The 21654-nt window shown below is 40.8% G+C and overlaps 2 protein-coding genes across 3 annotated transcripts in view; one reads left to right on the forward strand and one right to left on the reverse strand.

Moving 5' to 3' along the window:
* The window catches only part of LOC311124351 (tyrosine-protein phosphatase non-receptor type 4-like), a gene marked incomplete at its 5' end in the record, with an annotated part of 7665 nt that extends 1040 nt beyond the window's left edge, over positions 1-6625 (forward strand). Inside the window, 8 exons of the mRNA XM_084198512.1 lie at positions 592-776; positions 2411-2501; positions 2636-2700; positions 3017-3163; positions 3351-3479; positions 3664-3812; positions 4157-4292; positions 5496-6625. Coding sequence (XP_084054638.1) covers positions 592-776; positions 2411-2501; positions 2636-2700; positions 3017-3163; positions 3351-3479; positions 3664-3812; positions 4157-4292; positions 5496-5804 — 1211 coding nt within the window. The remainder of the gene's footprint in view (positions 1-591; positions 777-2410; positions 2502-2635; positions 2701-3016; positions 3164-3350; positions 3480-3663; positions 3813-4156; positions 4293-5495) is intronic.
* Positions 6626-10217: 3592 nt separating this feature from the next.
* LOC311124350 (ras-related protein ralB-B-like) lies at positions 10218-19090 on the reverse strand. 2 transcript variants are annotated; one of them, XM_084198511.1, is made up of 6 exons: positions 18966-19073; positions 18368-18432; positions 17085-17266; positions 16682-16890; positions 11461-11638; positions 10218-11213 (listed from the first exon to the last, which is right to left on the reverse strand). In XM_084198511.1, exons 3-6 carry the CDS (start codon positions 17196-17198, stop codon positions 11103-11105), a joined length of 612 nt encoding a protein of 203 aa, XP_084054637.1. In that variant the 5' UTR covers positions 17199-17266; positions 18368-18432; positions 18966-19073; the 3' UTR covers positions 10218-11102. The 2 variants fall into 2 exon arrangements, with proteins under 2 accessions (XP_084054637.1, XP_084054636.1); XM_084198510.1 differs by lacking the exon at positions 18368-18432 and having other exon boundaries at positions 18966-19090.
* Between the last annotated feature and the right edge of the window lie 2564 nt (positions 19091-21654).

The raw sequence follows: 21654 nt of genomic DNA on the forward strand, positions 1-21654 counted from the left end.
ACAAGAGGGAGTGAGGGACCATAGCTTGCCTGTCCCTGAAACAAGAGGGAGTGAGGGACCATAGCTTGCCTGTCCCTGAAACAAGAGGGAGTGAGGGACCATAGCATGCCTGTCCTATATTGGGTCAATACAGATCCACTATACTAAAGGCATTGGTTTGATTAAAGTTGGAATCCTTTGCGGTGAAACTGCCACGTCCGTTTGTGATATTACAACAACAAAGACAGTACTTCAAACAACAAACACTGTTTTATTCCCTCGGACATCACTGCATGCGTGATAGAACAGAAGAGTATGTGCTACGATTTTTTAAAATTAAGTTTCTGGAAGCTCATCAAACCAAAACCACATCAAATGCACCTGGGGCAGCTATTGATACTGTCTCGCCTAATGCGGATCTCAGCTTTAAGGCAAAGCATCAGTCTGACAGTGTCATCACTTAGGAGGGACGTTTTTAATTTGGCTGCTGCCTTTTTGCCACACCCTTTCTTTGTTTTGCTGTTGTTGTTGCTTGGTTTTTCTGAGTGCCTGTCACCTGCAATGGATGTGCAATGTTCAACCATGCTGTCGTCCTTCCTGTTGTTCCTCCAGCCATGTATGACCTGGTGGAGGAGGAGAAGCTGGAGGATGGAGATACAGAGTCTAACTACCAGTACTCCCCAGAGAGGGCTCCCCAGGACCAGCCCCAGCCAGACCACCACCCATCCTGCTGGAGAGACTCCATACTACAGCTGAAAGAAGGCTTGAGCACTGGGGCCGTACAGCAACAGTTTGATGTTAGTCCACATATGCTACATATGATGTATAATATATACTACAATATATAGTTTATGTTTAGCTGAAGGAGGGCCTGAGTACTTGGAAGGTTGACGTTTATTGGGATGAATCTTGTCCTGGAGGCAGAGCTGAGCGATTTCCGCTAGATGGGCCAGTTGCAAAGTCAAAATTGGCTATATTGTAAAAATTCATGAAAACAAAAATTATATTTTTTGGACTTCATGTATAGGGTTAGGCATAAGGTTAGCAGTGTGGTATATATTTTTGTTGTTGTTGTGTTTTTTTTTTTGGGGGGGGGGGGTAGGTTTAAAATCAGATTTCATGACTTTGTTGCTGTGCCAGCTGGTGACTTCGCTGCAGAGCTGCCTCCAATACATGAGTCATCCCAATAAGGGATTTCATTAATGAGGGTGGCAGGTAGCCTAATGGTTAGAGCAACAAAGTGAAAAATCTGTAGATTTGCCCATGAGCAAGGCACTTAACCCTAATTGCTCCAGGATCGCCGTTGACAATGGCTGACCCTGGACGTGACCCCACTCTCCGAGGGGTGTCTCAGAGGGAGTTGGGATATGCAAGAAAACACATGGAATAGGACAAATATAAGCACCCACCAAATTATATTATAATGAAATGCCAACCTGCGAGTACTGGGTCCGTACAGGCACAGTCTGATCAAAGATTTTTATAACTAACCCAAGATACACCACAGGTGTTGTTTCCAGTGGGAGCAAATGAAGCATAGTGGGTAGAACAAGCAAGGAGGTGGGCAGAGCCAAGCACGAGCTAGTGCGTTCCTATTGGTGTATTTTAGCATGTATTTGCATAATTCCGTTAGGGAACGCCTACTCTGTGAAGTGCTAGTGTGCAATAACTCAATTCGCCCTTGCACTCCTTCTAAACAACGCAATTTTGGGAAACGTTGGCAAAGGGTAAAGTTCACAAAACAGTCCACTCTGTCCGTAAACAGATTCTTGTTTTGGGAACAGAATACTGTATTGAGATCAAATGTTTCTTTGATGAGGAATTCGACAGAACACGCCATACTCTCCCACTGCCGGCCACCAAGCTTCCTCTCCTCACTATATTTGGTGTGGAGTGGAAATTCCAATGGGATGCTTCAGATTTATACATCCAGTGTAACATCTGGCTCCTTGCTCTGTCTGTTGTGGGATGTTAGTCCACTCATACTAACTACAGTATTATGCTTGTTGTTCACATGGGCCAAATAACTAGTGCTACTTCTGTGGCCCCATGGCCCTTGTGTCTCTAAACTGCTCCCAGTCCACTTTGATATTATCATGCAGTTGGTTATTCAAAGTTTCCACTGGTTCTAGAATGTATTTCACATTGCACATGGCTAAGACTGATCAGATAGCATCTAAGTCATTAACCAGAAAGAGAGAGAGGGAAGAGAGTGAAATAGAGAGAGGAAAGGAAATATTGAAAGTTTATTGCTTCCTGTTATTGTTCCACACTGCCTCAAACGTTTCCTGTTTGTGTTCCACTGATGGGTTATCAGTGAGAATTGTGGTTTAGAGTAACCTAGAAACCAAGCTCATGTCAAGGCCCAGTCTGAACTTCAGTTAACTTATGACAAATGTTAACCATTGTTTTTTGTTTTGATGTTTCTCAGCAACTCTACCGGAAAAGGCCTGGATTGACAATGTCATGTGCGAAATTACCTCAGAACATTTCAAAAAATCGATATCGAGACATTTCACCATGTGAGTATACTGAACCATCAGAACTGACGTCTTCTGTCGCATATGCTGTACTTCCTCATACAATGATGTACGTAAATGCCCTCTGTCTCACCTGCCACCCCTTTCACACTCTTCCTGTATCTGCTGTCTCACAGATGATGCAACCAGGGTTATTCTGAAGGGCGAGGATGGGGACTATATCAATGCAAATTACATCAATGTGAGGGCCTTCTCCCTTCTTATTTTCTTGATACTCAACACTCTTTGATATATACGCCACAATCTTTGATTTTATTACCAAGACCGCACACCTTCCTTCGACTAGGTAATGAATATCTCACACAGACACAAACACCCCCGGAAAGAGACATTGACTAACTTTGCTTGATAGATACTCAACGCTGTCAATGCCTAAATCACATCAGAAGACCATTTTTAGACTGAAACATGGATTATGCTTACATATATGAATGTTCCAATATGCAGCTATACATATGTGTATATTTGCCAACCCATGCCATTCTCCTGGCCCATAGATGGTGATCCCAGCGTCCAGTGCTGTAAACCGCTACATCGCGTGCCAGGGCCCTCTGCCAGCCACCTGCTCTGACTTCTGGAGGATGACTTGGGAACAGGGCTCCAACATGGTGGTCATGCTCACCACGCAGGTGGAGAGAGGAAGGGTATGTCACGTCCCCAACCAGGGTTTGCTCTCTCCATTTCAGCCCCTTCCCAATGCTTTTGGTCTTGTTTTGGAATTTCTAGTGGTAACGTATGAGGTGGAAATTAAAGACATTTCCATTCCCCACAAAGAAAATAGACAAACTATACTTCCTCTTATATCCAATTATCCTTTTGTTTCATTCCCAGGTGAAGTGTCATCAGTATTGGCCCAACCCTGGTGCCATCGCTACCCATGGGGACTTCCAGGTGTCCTGTGTGACAGAAGAAGGGAAATCAGCATTTCTGGTCAGAGAGATAACTCTCACACACCTGGAGGTAAGGACCATTTCTTGTATAATCTCTTATGGACAGACTACGTAAACATCGAGCATCTGACCAAAATTACTTGAGATTTTATTTCTGGGTTAACCGACATTACTTCTTGCACTTAGTGAAAACTGTATGAAAAAAAGTATAAAAACATAATAATACATTTGAATGATTGATTGATTCTATTCAGAGTGAGGAGAGCAGGCCGCTGACTCAGATCCAGTACATGGCCTGGCCTGACCACGGTGTCCCAGACGACTACACTGACTTCCTGGACTTTGTCAGTCTGGTCCGAGGCAAGAGGGAGGGCAAGGAGGAGCCGGTGATAGTACACTGCAGGTAAGGCCTTGTTCTCACACAAATACTGCACTCACTAACAAGTAAGCTCTTATCCCCTCAACTAACATCTGTAAGCCATCTCACTGTTGATACAGCTTTGAAGTAGGTCTAAGGCCTTTTACACAACATCTTTAAAGAATATAAGCCTTTGTACATCTGCCTCATAACCTGACTTAAAGAAAAGCATTTTCCCTTTTTCTTCGAATCAGACGATAAGACACTTTGCATGTTGTTGTAGCAACAGTGATTGATTACAGTGTAAGTAGCGGGATTGAGGATTTGAATCCTCTTCTATCATTGCTGCCATCTTCAGCCTCATCTCACTCTCCTCGTCCTCTGTGCAGCGCTGGGATTGGTCGGACGGGGGTGCTCATCACCATGGAAACAGCCATGTGTTTGATTGAGTGGAATCAGCCCGTGTATCCGTTGGATATCGTGAGGACAATGAGAGACCAGAGGGCCATGATGATCCAGACCCCGGTAATCTAATCTGTGATGCATAGATGCAAAGCAATGAGACTATAAGAGAACAGCGGAGGCTCTATCCTCAATAGACGGGTTGGTTGTTTAGCAACAAAGCCGACGCGTGTGCAACTATGGGGCAAGATGGGGTTGGCTTAGATCAGGGGCCTCCAAACTTTTCTAGCATGAGAGCTACTTTTAAAAAATTCAACATGTCGCGAGCTACATATTTTTTTTTAGCTTTCAAATCAGTATTTTATTGTCCTCTACCCTGCAACTCTTCCCCGGGTCCTTGGTGTACAATATATTTATTTTCTGTCAATATACCTAGTAAAGTAATGCTTTAATAAACAATTCTAATTTGTATTTTCCCGAATTCCGTTATCTCCGTAAAAGTTGTGTCTGGTTTAGCTTCTTGACACAAATAATCATGATATACAGTACCAGTCAAAAGTTTGGACACACCTACTCATTCCAGGCTTTTTCTTAATTTTTACTTTTTTCTACATTGTAGAATAATAGTGAAGACATCAAAACTATGAAATAACACATATGGAATCATGTAGTAACCAAAAAAAGTGTTAAACAAATCAAAATATATTTTATATTTGAGATTCTTCAAAGTAGCCACCCTTTGCCTTGATGACAGCTTTGCACACTCTTGGTCAAATAAGACTGTAAAATCACCAGGAATTCAGCAAAAAATGTGTTTAATTTAGGAAATCTGTTCCCAAGCATTCCAACGAATAAAAAGAAATGTGATCATGTCGCAATGTAATCAAGGTATGAAATTATTGTTATTTTTAATTACAGTCTCTTATTGGGCTTAGTTGTGGTCAATTTGTAGTCCCCTGTAGCTCAGTTGGTAGAGCATGGTGCTTGCAACGCCAGGGTTGTGGGTTCGTTTCCCACGGGGGGCCAGTATGAAAAATGTATGCACTGTAAGTCGCTCTGGATAAGAGCGTCTGCTAAATGACTAAAATGTAAATGTAAATTTGCAGTGTACATATTATTATAATTATGTTCTGGCCCCTCGACCATCCGCTCCAACAAAAATCATCCCGCGGCGATTCTCTATGACCTTGGTGTCAAATGCTACAGTTATCACTGTGTAACTACTGTACACACTCCCGACTGTGCCATGAATACAGGAAGTGATCATTTTCATCAGTACTGGTCACTCTCATTTAACCTCAGTCTCTTTGCTCTGTTTTCTTCCAGAGCCAGTACAGGTTTGTCTGTGAGGCGATCCTCAAGGTGTATGAGGAGGAACTGGTCAAACCCCTGACGCCCACAAAGCCCCTGACATCCATAGAGTCTCTGACACCTACAAAGCCCCTGACATCCATAGAGTCTCTGACACCTACAAAGCCCCTGACATCCATAGAGTCTCTGACACCTACAAAGCCCCTGACATCCATAGAGTCTCTGACACCCACAAAGCCCTTGACACCCATAGAGTCTCTGACACCCACAAAGCCAGAGGTAGAGACAGACAGAGTCGGCTTTAGCCCTGCTGGGACTGACTGACTGATTGACTGACTGACACAGGGCTGCATTTGCCTAAGCACCACCCTCTTCTTCCACAGCCTGTCTGTCTATCTGTCTGTCTGGAGCCTGTCTGTCTGACTCCCTCAGTCTCAGTCACAATAGTCTCTTCCCACATCCGCCACCTTGAGTCTGGCAAGAGAGACTACAGTCACAACCATGGAGACGACTACCGACAACCACTCGAACTGGCCTGTGAGGGGAAACAAAGCACTGTTGCACTTTATGACGACAAAACGTGATACTTTGGAGAATTATTGGAAGAAGGTTCAATGATCAACTGGAATTGGGGATATTAGCAAGGGTCCAGGATCAAGAAAGAAGTGAGAAACAGAACAGTAGATGGATTGGATAATATTGCTAATAGTGTCATTACTTTGACAAACTTTAATAATGAACATGGCAACTCAAAGGAAAGTGGACTGATGTTTGTTTTCAACCCATCAGTGCATCATCACAATGTGTCATATCAGTGGCTTCTTTACAGACTAGTCTTTCTGTCTTTCATTACTCCATAGACTTAATAAGAGAGTCAATTTCTTTTCAATCAAAACTATTCGTCATTAAACTCCATTCTATGTAAGGTCCTAGTAAAGCGCTCTGACTTCTACACTATGCTACTACTCATCTTATCATCTCCTCCTTTCTCTCATTGAGGCTATAGGTTGTCTGATTGTTTCAATCAGATGGGTACTTTTGGGCTTTTTATATGTATTTGTCTACAGATTAGAATCATCTCCAGTGCAAGTTCTTACAACTCAAAGTCCTTTGAAGGTGTTCCAAACCAGGGTAAGGGCAGGGTAGGTTAGGAGCAGTGGAGGCTGCTGAGGGGAGGACGGCTCATAATAATGGCTGGAATGGAGTCAATGGAATGGTATCAACAACATGGAAACCACGTCTTTGATGTGTTTGATACCATTCCATTGACTCCATTCCAGCCATTATTATGAGCCGTCCTCCCCTCAGCAGCCTCCACTGCCTCCCTCCTTCTTTACCATCATCTCATTAGCTGATGACCTGTCATTGAGCTCGGCACTTGGTGGCGGTGTTGTTGTTATTTTTGAGGCAGCTATTCAACTTTGATTCAGATGGTACATCAGTCTCTCGAAGATGCTAAACCACTATCCCAAAAAGGGTAGTATTTTTATGCAGGTTTTGTTATCGCTAGTCACATAAAATGACCTTGTCATGCAGGATTTTGTTGGTACAGTACATAGTGGTTGATCAAGTGTCATTGCACCAGATTTTGAAATGGAATATGAGGTATTCAGATCTCTCTGAATAAGAGCATCTGGGTTTTTGGCAAATGGAGCATAAAAAGTACCATGGTACTGTACATTAGGATTTTAGGCAGTTGGTATACAGTACGGTACATACAGACGGTACATACATTACATAAAAAGACTGAGCTTTCAGGACCAATAGGTTTTTAGCCTTGTGAGTAAAACAACATGTTTTCAAATTAACCAAGTGTTGAAAAGCTATAAGGCTCAAGCTATAGATTTGCTTAAGATATTTTTATGAGACCCTTTTTGCTTCTTGGGAATGGACAGCACTTTTCAGCTGAACATGTAGCCTATTCACTGCTATGTATGATTAGACCCCCTATAGACACCACTATGGGAAATTTAAGCTATATGGTGTCATCTAGATTTGTGTAATTTAACTAGTGTACATTTACTATGTCGTAAATTAAGGTTTAATGAAATTTAAATGAGTTATTTTTATAAGAGCAGAAAAGTTCAAGAAAACGTTTCCCCTTGTGTAAAGTCCTGCTGGAATTAGAAATGATTGTTATGGGAAAGCATTGCAATAGATATATGCTGTATAAAAGTGCTCTCCATAAGTCCAGTGGCAATGCAAATAATTGGGACGAGCAACATGAAGCTCTGTACACTGACAAATAGATTAATTAATCACCATCAATACTGTTCTTTTTTTACAATTGAAACCCACATAGTGATTTTATTCCCATGATTTCAGGTTGAATCAATAGATGTGATTGTTCTTTTGAAATCAGAAAGCTGGCTTGGTTGGCTTGGTCAAACTTGATTTTGCTGAGACTTCTGCTGTGGGTTTATGCAGTACTATGCTGACAATGTTTACAATGTTTCATGAGTTAGTTTTGTGATTTTAAAGGATGTGTATCTACTGAAAGTCGGTGTGTTTACAAAAGCTGTTATGCAATGGGGAACTTTGGTCCAATCAGATCACTCACGACTGTGTCCCAAATGGCACCCTATTCCTTATATAGTGCGCTACCTTTGACCAGGCTCTGGCCAAAAGTAGTGCACTAAATAGGGAGCCATTTGGGACTTAAACAGTATATAACTTCACCATGAAATAGACTGAAGCGCTGGAATTTTTATTTTATTTTACCAGGTTATCCCTTTAAGGTCAAACACCTATTTTTCAAGGGAGACCTGGATTGTGTGTTTTTTGTTTTTATTGCACAGTGCATTTCTACCTTATCATCATCATCATCATCACTTAGTAATAGTATCAGACATTCTCCACAACTGTGATGTAAATATATGCTTCATCTGTGAACTAGTGAAATATGTTTAAAGATCAATCAGATGATGTACAAATGTAAAGTTTGTTGATGTGAAGCTGTACAGAAATTGAATGTATCGATCTCAATCTTTTAGTTGTTCGAAAAACTTAAGGGATGTACCATTTGACTTTTGAGGGGAAATATTTTTCATACTACTGTACTTGTAAATGCAGGTAAATATCAGATTCTCAATTGTCTCAATGGGCTCTGCCTGGTCTGTGACATGCTGTGTTTGTTGTAAATAGGAGCAATATCATGTCATTGAAGTGCCAATGTTCTGTAAGTAAAGTCTAATTTCTGCTGAAACATTTGATTTAATGTGGTATGATTTTGTTGACATGGTCCTTTCTTTCTATGCCTTGACTGTGAATATGTACACAGCAACAACACTGAGCCTAATTTGCCTTTCCACATTCACCATTCTAGAATCAACAGCCATTGAATCAGAATTCTAGTCATTTTAATTTCTACAACCACCATAGAATCAGAATTCTAGCCATTCTATTTCTACTGTATACACATTATTTTCTATGACATGACTGTGAATACAGTATGTATACAGTAACACTAATAACCAGGTCAGGTAAGGGCAGTCAGCTGGAAGGAGTGGAGTCAGGCTGTATAAGTCACACGCTCAGCACCTCCCTCTACTGCTGACAAAGACAGGCCTAGTTGTACATGTTCAGCAGAAGGAAACTAAATAATTCTCTCTTACCTTTCAAGATTCTCTGCCTCCACCTAGTGTTCAATTTCAGACTGCTGTGGCTGATGAACCCGAGGCAAACAACTCAACTATGTTACAGCAAAGATGTTGTATTATATTCTGACTGCAGGAGGACATGATATTGCAAAATCCTGCCGTCTACAGAGAGGCTATAGGTCAGATGGTGGCAGGTAGCTTAGTGGTTAAGAACGTTTTGCCAGTAACCGAAAGGTCGCTGGTTCTAATCCCCGATCCGACTAGGTGAAAAATCTGTCAATGTGCCCTTGAGCAAGGCACTTAACCCTAATTGCTCCTGTAAGTCGCTCTGGATAAGAGTGTCTGCTAAATGACTAAAATGTAAAAATGGATGAAGCTGTGGTTAGTCTCTTATTCTGTGTTTAGTGACTGAACGACTTGAGCCAGTAGAGGGCTGTCTTGCCAAGCTAAAAGGGTCTTCAGAACTTGAAGTTTCTCAGGCCATAGGTGTTGTAGTGTCAGTGAGATAGGATGTACTTGGGCGTGGGAAGAGGTTAACCAGCTGCCAATGGGACATGCCATCTGTGTGCTACTGGATCTAAGGCTGACCTGGATCGTATTCATTAAGCAGCAAATGGAAGAAAACAGGCTAAAACAGGGAGGAACTACCTGGACTTGTCCAATAAGAAACACTTTAGTTTGGTTTAGTTTTATGCAGAAAAAATGTTTTGCTACAATGTGCCCTAATGAATATGACCCTGTCCTGCCGCTTTACACCAGAGTGTTAACAGACTGAAGGCCACATAAGGCCTCTTTCGTCCATTCATTCAAAGTCAAGTTGAACAGCACCAGAATGGTGTTTTATGACACTCATAAACATAAAACCTTTTGGTGCTCTGCTGCCCTCAAACACATCAAAGGCACTAGTCAAACCACACCAGCAACAAATAGTCCAGCACATCCGACAAGGCCGCAATTCTTTAACGCACTTTCATGCAAATTTTGAACAGCACCTTTGACCTTGAATGACTGGCAACTGATAGACAGACTCTCAGGAGTTGACAGACACAGAAGCTGGACAGCAGGGTTGGGGTCAATTCCATTTCAATTTAGGATGTACGGGGGCGTCTTTTAAATACTGAGACACTGCAAATTCATTACAAAGAGGAGAATAAGTTTATTTGGCAACACAGAAACAGTTTGTATATAACCCGTAATAAGTGTACATACAAACAGTAATTTAGTTTAATGCTTCAGTTTCAAGTTTAGAATTAGAAAGACAACACTGAAACGTTGACATTTTTGTGGAGAAAAAGTGCTGTCAGCCAAATTTGTAAAAAAAAAAAAAAAAAACATGATATGGATATAGTACATGTTGGATTGTACATGTGGATAATGTTGGATTATGAATAAAGTGACTTAATTATGACAGATTTTCATGCAGTGCACCATAAATAAAAAAGTAAAAATAGTGTAGTGGAAGTAGGAATATAAAATTGATTGCAGTGCAAACAGTAAGACATCAAACAGCATAGGATACTTAATCCTACAAGTAACAAACCAAGGCCATATTTAAGTAGTGTGCGAGTGAGTGATTGTCTGCGATCATAATCTATATATTCATGATCAATGTTCAGGCACTTCATCTAAAGAGTACCCTCTGGACCTGTCCCCAACAGTGGCATAAAGGATGGTTTGCATAACTAAGATCGGTTAGTGATAAGGTCACCCCTCTGACTGCCACAATGTGAGAGTTACTGTATATGGATAAGATATGCGTGTTAAAGGCTAAAGTCTCAGTTCAGTGGGAAGGAGCTGTAGATCTAGGTTGTGTTCAGTAGGCAAGAAACTGAAGAAAATTCTCCAAAGGAAGAAATAATATATTGTCCAATAAGAAACGCTCATTTTTGTTTTCCGTTGCAAAAGGTTTCGAAATATTTTGCTACAGTATGTCCTAATGAACATGTCCCGGTCTAATTCCACTGTGCTGTGGAGGCTCTTGTCTGGTTTGGCTCGTGTGTCTGACTGAAAGGTCTGGTCTAGTTCAAAGCAGACAGCATTTGAAAGCCTTCTTGATCTTGCCTTCTTTTCCACCCTTATCCTTGCTCTCTGACATTTTCTTTTTTCGCACTTCCCTCATGAGATCAAAGAATACCTGAAAAGAAAGGACGGTTATTATTTCAACCCTATATTTACATTGACAATGGATGTTGATTTACTGTAAAGGTTGTTTTTAAATCATGCTTGCTTGTTGCTTCTGATATCTCATGTCTTAAAACATATTTCTATAACCTAATCCCCCATCTAAATGTAGAAATCCTAAGTAAGAAATTACATGAAGGTGTATTGTTCCTAGTCCTACTGTAGCAAAATGCACAGTATGTTTAGGTTTGGTAACATACCTTGTCAACGTTGGCTCGTGTCTTGGCTGAGGTCTCCACGTACTGCACCCCCCACTCCTCTGCCTTGGCCCTGACCTCGTCCAACGACACCTGCCTGCGGTCCTCCAGATCCGATTTGTTCCCCACCACCAACAGAGGGATGGTATCGTTTTCTGCTTTCACCCGCATAATCTGCTCCCTGGGAAGACAATACATTAGTCCTGATGAAGACCCAGTTGGATCTAAACACTGTCCTAATAAACTTAGCACTGGGGTGTGCAGATGTATTTTTTGTTCTGGGCATTTCCATTGAAAAAGGACCCATGAGCACCAACATGAAGTTCACATCAAATGAGGTGTCAAATGAAAGCTAAGGTCTATATTTTTTGGAAATGAAGGCATATATACATATTTTTTAAACAATTTTCCTTTTTTTATGGCATAAGTAAAGGCTTTGATTTCTGGATAAACAGATGGAAAAAGTATTTTAAAAAGTTTCAGAAATACATCAAAACACAATGTTGACGTAAAGACCCCTGCCAATTAATATCAATACATTTATTGCCATGTGAATACGTTACCAAAAACGCATATCTTTAAGGTATTTTCTAATTTCCCTCCCTCATAAGGAGGGAGGAGAATGAACGTTCACAGAAGTAACAAGTAACCAATTAGTTAGTGATTTTACTGATATACATTTTGTTTGAATTATTAAGTGATTAAAACTCATAAGTTCGTTACCAAATTGTTAACAGAATTACCACAAAAAACATTATCAGTAACTGAACTACTGCAACTGAATTGGCTACAATGGGAAATCATAATAGTCACCAACCACAGTTGGGTAACCTGCTACTATCCTCCACTCCACTGGCATACTGTTACAGAATGTTCAGCTCATAACTGTTTTCTATGTTGTCTGGTGGTCAAACCAAGAGTCTAAAACAGTCATTCTGGACAATCCCTCCCTGCCTCTCTCTCACTCTCCAGTTAAAGTAACCTCTCCCAGCTCTTACTGACACCTACCCTTGAGCCACCTCTCCATTTAATCTAATCAGCATCCTCACCCACTGAGAACCGACTGACACAGGATGTCCATGGACGTTGAAAGTAGTTTAAATTTAGTTAATCCACACTGGCCTTTACAGTGACTTCAGAAAGTATTCACACCCCTTGATTTACAGCCTGAATTGAACATTTATTAAATTGAGATTTAATGTCACTGGCCTACACACAATACCCCATAAATGTGAAAGTGGAATTATATTTTTCAAAATTTTAACTAATTAATTAAAAATGAAAAGCTGAAATGTCTTGAGTCAAGAAGTATTCAACCCCTTTGTTATGGCGAGCATAAATAAAGTGTGGGGGGGAGCAGACATTGACTACCCCTTTGAGCATGGTGAAGTTATTAATTATACTTTGGATGGTGTATCAATACACCCAGTCACTAAAGATACAGGCGTCCTTCCTAACTCAGTTGCCAGAGAGGAAGGAAACTGCTTAAGGATTTCACCATGAGGCCAATAGTGACGTTAATGGCTGTGATAGGAGAAAACTGAGGATGGATCAACAACATTGTAGTTACTCCACAATACTAACCTAATTGGCAGAGTGAAAAGGAGGAAGCCTGTACAGAATACAAATGCTTGTTTGCAACAAGGCACTAAAGTAATACTGAAAAAAATGTGGCAAAGCAATTCACTTTTTGTCCTGAATATAGTGGCTTGTGAAAGTATTCAACCCCCTTGGCATTTTTCCTATTTTGTTGCCTTACAACCAGGAATTAAAATGGATTTTGGGGGGGGTTGTATCATTTGATTTACACAACATGCCTACCACTTTGAAGATGCAAAATATTTTTTCTTGTGAAAGAAACAAGAGCAAGAACTTGAGCGTGCATAACTATTCACCCCCCCATGCTTCACTGTGGGGATGGTGATCTCAGGGTGATGAGAGGTGTTGGGTTTGCACCAGACATAGCATTTTCCTTGATGGCCAAAAAGCTCAATTTTAGTCTCATCTGACCAGAGTACCTTCTTCCATATGTTTGGGGAGTCTCCCACATGCCTTTTGGCGAACACCAAACGTGTTTGCTTATTTTTTTCTTTAAGCAATGGCTTTTTTCTGGCCACTCTTCCGTAAAGCCCAGCTCTGTGGAGTGTATGGCTTAAAGTGGTCCTATGGACAGATACTCCAATCTCCGCTGTGGAGCTTTGCAGCTCCTTCAGGGTTATCTTTGGTGTCTTTGTTGCCTCTCTGATTAATGTCCTCCTTGCCTGGTCTGTGAGTTTTGGTGGGCGGCCCTCTCTTGGCAGGTTTGTTGTGGTGCCATATTCTTTCCATTTTTTAATAATGGACTTAATGGTGCTCCGTGGGATGTTCAAAATGTCGGATATTTTTTCATAACCCAACCCTGATCTGTACCTCTCCACAACTTTGTCCCTGACCTGTTTGGAGAGCTCCTTGGTCTTCATGGTGCTGCCCCTTGCTTAGTGGTGTTGCAGACTCTGGGGCCTTTCAAAACAGGTGTATATATACTGAGATCATGTGACAGATCATGTGACACTTAGATTGCACACAAGTGGACTTTATTTAACTAATTATGTGACTTCTGAAGGTAATTGGTTGCTCCAGATCTTATTTAGGGGCTTCATAGCAAAGGGGGTGAATACATATACACGCACCACTTTTCCGTTATTTATATTTCAGACTTTTTTGTTTTGAAACACGTTATTTTTTTCATTCCACTTCACCAATTTTTACTATTTTGTGTATGTCCATTACATGAAATCCAAATAAAAATCAATTTAAATTACAGGTTGTAATGCAACAAAATAGGATAAATGCCAAGGGGGATGAATACTTTTGCAAGGCACTGTATTTGGGGAAAATCCAATACAACACATTACTGAGTACCACTCTCCATATTTTCAAGCATAGTGGTGGCTGCATCATGTTATGGGTTTGCTTGTAACGTTAAGGACTGGGGAGTTGTTCAGGATTTTTTTTAAACGGAATGGAGCTAAGCACAGGCAAAATCCTAGAGGAAAACCGGTCTCAGTCTGCTTTCCACCAGACACTGGGAGATTAATTCACCTTTCAGCAGGACAATAACCTCAAACACAAGGTCAAAGCTACACTGGAGTTGCTCATCAAGAAGACAGTGGATGTTCCTGAGTGGCTGAGTTACAGTTGACTTAAATGGTTGAACTGAAAATGGTTGTCTAGCAATGATCAGCAACCAATTTGACAGAACTTGAAGAATTTTGGGCACAATCCAGCTGTGGAAAGCTCTTAGACTAACCCAGAAAGACTCACAGCTGTAATCACTGCCAAATGTGCTTCTACAAAGTATTGACTCAGGGGTGTGAATAAATTTGATATTTCAAATTATAAAAACATATTTTCACTTTGTCATTATGGGTATTGTGTGTAGATGGGTGAGAAAAAAATATATTTAATCAATTTTGAATTCAGGCAGTAACAACAAAATGTGGAATAAGTCAAGGGGTATTAATACTTTTTGAAGGCACTGTATGTTCACGTCCACAGACGGACCGGACCAAATCTGAACCTATCATAGTTGTATGTTTCACAAGTTTGGATAGCATAGTACAGTGAGTAAAGTACAATGAGTAGAGCGTACAGTACAGTGACTAGAGTACAGAAGAGTACAGTTGTAGTACAATACCAGGTGTCACATTAGCTTTCAGAAATCAGCATTTTCAAAACACAGACCATCAAAAAAAATCTGTGTTTTAAACCATTTCAACTGCATTTCATATTGAAAGTCAATGTTCGTTTGCTTCAATAGAGTGATAAGGGGCTTGCAACTCTTTTTATTCACAAAAAAATACATTAATGCAACACATTCGCCAGAAAATCTTTTTCATCAGATGACAACAGAATTGCAACGCTATTTGGCTAGCAGCCACACAAGTAAATCAGTAAATCAGCTTTTTTGCATAAACATTTCTAATGTTTATCATAGAAAGAATGTAGCCAGCTACATTTCCTAATGTTTTGCTTGAAGTTAATCTTGCATTTTAACTTGGTACCATAGAAAAACTACCCCGTAGGAAAGTACTGTAGAAAAGTAGCCTACACATCAGTCAGAGCGCTGTCTGGTGATCCAATGACGAGAGCAATATTCATCCGAGTGGAGAAGTGCAACTGAAGCACAGAATTGGTCATTTTACATTCATGATTTGGAGAGAACCCTGACTGAAGCCAAGCAGAATTTACAATAAAAAGCAGATCTGCATTTACAAAACGCAGCAAGATATTTTTCCTGCGTTTTAGATTTCCTTTTCTGTGTGAAAAATGCAGAATCCTGCGTTAACGCGACCCCTGCAGTACAGTACAATACAGTAAAGAAAAGTAGAGTACAGTGCAGTAGAGTATATTGTACTGTACTGTTACTGAACTCTACTGTAATGTACTCTACTGCACTGAACTCTACCCTACTGTATTATACTGCACTCTACTCTACTGTACTCTACTGTACTCTACTGTGCTGCACTGTGATGTCCAAACTTGTAAAACATGAGGAGAATGACATTCATATCTATAATTATGCATTTCTGTGTAGTACAGATCAAGGACCCATGATGTAATTCCTTTACCGTAATTCCGGTACCGGGTGTAAATCCACTTCACTTACTGTAGTTTAATAACAAAAAGAGATTTATTGAAACGCAAGGTACCATGTCATAGCTGACCCCACATTCTTTCTGCAGACATCTTTGAATCTTAATTCTGAGCAGATATTCAACTGTTTTTGGAAAATGTGGTCGTATAAAAACCTGAGGGAGATTTTACCATAATTCCATTACCAAAGTTTGCATCTGCACAGTTCTTCCACTCGTTTTTGTACGTGTTTCAGTGGAAATTGTTCAAAATAGTCCTTCTGCATAGAGTTCTATGGTTTCTTAAACTTTTAAATGTTTTTTGTTTGGCATACATTTTTAAGTGAAAAAACTTAGTCAAAGCCTAATTCCGTTACCATGGAATTGCCCTTCTACATACAATACACACATCTCTTGTGAAATGTGGATCACTCACTGCTAACATATATAAAGCACTAAATGTTCTAACTAAATACATGTATATAGCCAGAATATTTCCTGGTCAGGTCATGTGGTCCTGGCCATATACTGTACATGGGTAAGGCATAGCCTGTCATTGGTCAGTTGATCATGTGTTTGATGTACTATAATCGGCCTATCAGTGGATGTACCTGAACTCTGAGGTGGCGGTGAACGACTCGTGTTCGGTGATGGAGAAGACTAGCAGGAAGCCCTCTCCGCTCCTGAAGTAGTTGTCTCTGATGGCAGCATAGTCCTCCTGTCCAGCTGTGTCCAGGATGTCGATCTGGACCTCCTCTCCATCCAGCACCACCTTCTTCCTGTAGCTGTCTGCCTTGGTGGGCTCGTAATCCTCCACAAACTAGGAGGAGGGAGGGAGTGAAGGAGGGAATTATTTTATTTACAGAATCTTAAAAACTATTTTCATTGGTAAAGCAGTAATGGAGGTTTGAGTGGCAGCTTGCCCAAGTCTCTCTTTAGCCTGGGTGTCCAGACCACATGCTACAAAGGGAGAAATGTACGGAGTCTGGTAAGGACCAAACTTTTCGCTCTTACCTCGTCATACATGAACTGCAAAGTGAGAGCTGACTTCCCAACACCTCCACTTCCCACCATGATCACCTTGTGCAGCACCAGAGAGCTCTGGTTCTTACTCTTTCCAGTAGCCATCTTTGGATTTGGACACTGTCCGCAGCTACTACACTAACGGAAACCGCCTCCACCAACACCAGAACTTCCTACAGTTGGACCCAACAAACATGTAAATTAGCCTACAAAACTAACACACTCAAATATGACAGAAAAGTGTTCAGAGAAAGAAGGCAGGTTTTTGTATACGTATGTACGTCTAATGTTAAAACAGATCCACATGGACCTAAAAGATTGGCTGTTTTGTCATTCTCAAAATGGCAGCTGTCTGAAACATAGGCTGTGGAAATATCCTATTCGACTGACCCTTATAATTTAATTCATGAGGGCAGCAGTGCTGTGGCAGCCTTCAAGGACAAAATGATGTGGGTTACAATGATAAAACAGGAATGTTGTAGGCCTAGCCTACTGCACTTTCAGTACACACCTTCACAGCCAATAGGTTGGGAAACAAAGCAAACCTGTGCCTAGCCAAGTACATCCTCCACGGAGTTGAGTGCGGACAACATTTTTTTTTTTTTTTTATGAACCTCCGACTAGCTATGCAGTCGATACGTATAAAATGTAAATTCTTAAACCCGTACCGTGTACCTATGTCCTCTGTTGAAGCGTGCCTTTCTTTGTTTGCTGAAATCCATACAAATACAACTACCGACTGTTTCCTCATTGAGATCCAATTGGCATTCTTGTTGAGTTGTCATCTTAGAGAAACAGCAATGAGCAAACAGGCGGTGGTTGTATTTGATTCACATTTTATTTAAAAAACAATGGATTTCAGCAAACAAGGAAAGGCACACAACAACAGAGGACAAACATAGGTACATGGTAAGGGTTTAAGAATTTACATTTTTAAAGTATCGACTGCATATCGACTCGAAGGAGTCAGACGTTCATTTCAAAAACTCTAGTGTGCTCTCAACTCCATGGAGGAGTTGAGGTACTTGGCTAACCTGAGCCTAGTTAAAAGATCTGGGATCCTTGAGAGGTCCCTAACCCCTAACCTTAACAATAACCCTTACCTTAACCATTTTACATTTCAATGGAGTAGAGACGTCCCAAGGATACCGTATAGCAATGATCCTAGTTAAAATAATCTGAAGGAATGATATCAGTAGATCATGCAATTAAATTATAATAATGAGGCATACAACAAGAAAAGGAGAAAGCAGAAGAAGAAAGTATGAGAGAACCTCTTGTAAGTGTCATCAACTGAATGTAGACATCATGTCTAGTGTAGCTGCTGCTTCTGCAAAAGCTAATGGGAATCCCAAAAAAACAACAACAAAAAAACATAACGTATTGCAACATGGTATGATAGCAAGACTCGAGAAACATTCCCACAATGTAATAGGCCTTATTGTCGGTTCCAAAACAGGAACTAAAACCATAACAAACACTGTTCTCAGGAACTAAGACCATAACTTCCCCATAACTTTTGGCTATTTTAAAAACTATGCAGCTAAACGTGTATGTCCCTTTTAAGTGCCCTAACTACTTCCCCAAAATCAAAACAGATCGCAAAAAATATATTTGAGACTTCTGATACTTTCTTCCTGCTACTTTTCTAGACCCGCCACGTTCTTTCAAGGAGCAGCTCTCGATTGGATAGATACAAATTAGAAAGCTGTCGACAGCCGACTATTGGCTGATAATCTGTCAATCAACAGACGTGCGCGCAAACAGCGGTATGTTTGACCAAGATAAAAGATCAATCAAAACCCGCTTCTGATATCGATTTCCACTTGTACATACTTCTACAAAAGTGCATAGAGATAGCAAACGTCTCACCTCGTAATGAGTTTGGTGTCTTTCTTGGCTGTTATCCGGTATACAGCATGGGAACGCTAAAATAGAGGGCAAGTTCCACTTATCAGCCGCAAAGACGATATTTTGACCACTCCCGGACGTCGTGTGAAAAAAATAAATATTAACAGGATGTGATGTCATATGGAATTGTGCCACCAAAGATAGTACAATAAGAACAAGATAGGCTGAGACTGCTTCTCCCCGATCACACACTTGTAGGCGATGTCATGGTGACGTTGGATAATAGGTTGAGGGCATGAGGTAGGAATAAATAGATTTAGGTTGGTGTTAATAATTCATATATACAGTGGGGAGAACAAGTATTTGATACACTGCCGATTTTGCAGGTTTTCCTACTTACAAAGCATGTAGAGGTCTGTAATTTTGTAATTCATAGGTACACTTCAACTGTGAGAGACGGAATCTAAAACAAAAAATCCAGAAAATCACATTGTATGATTTTTAAGTAATTAACTTGCATTTTATTGCATGACATAAGTATTTGATCACCTACCAACCAGTAAGAATTCCGGCTCTCACTGTTTTTCTTTAAGAAGCACTCCTGTTCTCCACTCATTACCTGTGTTAACTGCACCTGTTTGAACTCGTTACCTGTATAAAAGACACCTGTCCACACACTCAATCAAACAGACTCCAACCTCTCCACAATGGCCAAGACCAGAGAGCTGTGTAAGGACATCAGGGATAACATTGTAGACCTGCACAAGGCTGGGATGGGCTACAGGACAATAGGCAAGCAGCTTGGTGAGAAGGCAACAACTGTTGGTGCAATTATTAGAAAATGGAAGAAGTTCAAGATGACGGTCAATCACCCTCGGTCTGGGGCTCCATGCAAGATCTCACCTCGTGGGGCATCAAAATGATCATGAGGAAGGTGAGGGATCAGCCCAGAACTCCACGGCAGGACCTGGTCAATGACCTGAAGAGAGCTGGGACCACAGTCTCAAAGAAAACCATTAGTAACACACTACGCCGTCATGGATTAAAATCCTGCAGCGCACGCAAGGTCCCCCTGCTCAAGCCAGCGCATGTCCAGGCCCTTCTGAAGTTTGCCAATGACCATCTGGATGATCCAAAGGAGGAATGGGAGAAGGTCATGTGGTCTGATGAGACAAAAATAGAGCTTTTTGGTCTAAACTCCACTCGCCGTGTTTGGAGGAAGAAGAAGGATGAGTACAACCCCAAGAACACCATCCCAACCGTGAAGCATGGAGGTGAAAACATCATTCTTTGGGGATGCTTTTCTGCAAAGGGGACAGGACGACTGCACCGTATTGAGGGGAGGATGGATGGGGCCATGTATCGCGAGATCTTGGCCAACAACCTCCTTCCCTCAGTAAGAGCATTGAAGATGGGTCGTGGCTGGGTCTTCCAGCATTACAACGACCCGAAACACACAGCCAGGGCAACTAAGGAGTGGCTCCGTAAGAAGCATCTCAAGGTCCTGGAGCGGCCTAGCCAGTCTCCAGACCTGAACCCAATAGAAAATATTTGGAGGGAGCTGAAAGTCCGTATTGCCCAGCAACAGCCCCGAAACCTGAAGGATCTGGAGAAGGTCTGTATGGAGGAGTGGCCCAAAATCCCTGCTGCAGTGTGTGCAAACCTGGTCAAGACCTACAGGAAACGTATGATCTCTGTAATTGCAAACAAAGGTTTCTGTACCAAATATTAAGTTCTGCTTTTCTGATGTATCAAATACTTATGTCATGCAATAAAATGCAAATTAATTACTTTAAAATCATACAATGTGATTTTCAGGATTTTTGTTTTAGATTCCGTCTCTCACAGTTGAAGTGTACCTATGATAAAAATTACAGACCTCTACATGCTTTGTAAGTAGGAAAAGCTGCAAAATCGGCAGTGTATCAAATACTTGTTCTCCCCACTGTATATATATATATATATATATATATATATTTTTTTTTTTTTTTTTTTTATGTGAGTGTAGTGTTAGATGGTAGGGTATTTATTTATTTATTTTTTCAAGCAAAATATAAGGGAGTTGTACTCCAGTCTAGTAGGTGGCGGTAATGTAACATATTGGATACCAACCGCCGTTAAACCTCATCGAAGAAGAAGAAGAAGAAGAAGAAGGATAACTAATACAACTGGGAAGTTGAGAAAATATGCGGTCAAATCGTGATGTCAGTGATCTTCAGGTCTGAAAGTCAGAGCTCTAGAAAGAGGCCTAAATTCCAGAGTTGGAATTCCGAGTTGGATGACCATTCAAATGTACAAAAATATTGAGATTTAGAAACTTGGTGCATGCCATACATTTGCATGTTTCCCTTTATAAATCAGACCGGCCCTGAAACTGTGCCAATGTACTTTGGATGTATAGAGTACCACAGTATAAGTCATAATACCCATAAAACCTAGCGGTCAAACAGGGAAATGGTTCCAACAGTTTAACTGCTAATGTGGCTATCATAAAGAACTACAAATGCCATGATGATCTGGACGAGCGTGCCGAATCGAGGCAAATGAAATAATCTCTGGATTAACTATCTAATGTAGTTAGCTAAATGTAGTAATTAATAAATTGGCTAAATCTCTTTAAATTGACAATTCTGTGAACTGTCTTGTGCACGTTTTAAATTGACACAATACCTGTTATCAAAGGTGTCAGCTAGAAATGACGTGCAGGACC

This window comes from Coregonus lavaretus (genome assembly GCF_964263955.1).
Source record: "Coregonus lavaretus genome assembly, contig: HAP1_SCAFFOLD_3592, whole genome shotgun sequence".
Lineage (NCBI taxonomy): Eukaryota > Metazoa > Chordata > Actinopteri > Salmoniformes > Salmonidae > Coregonus > Coregonus lavaretus.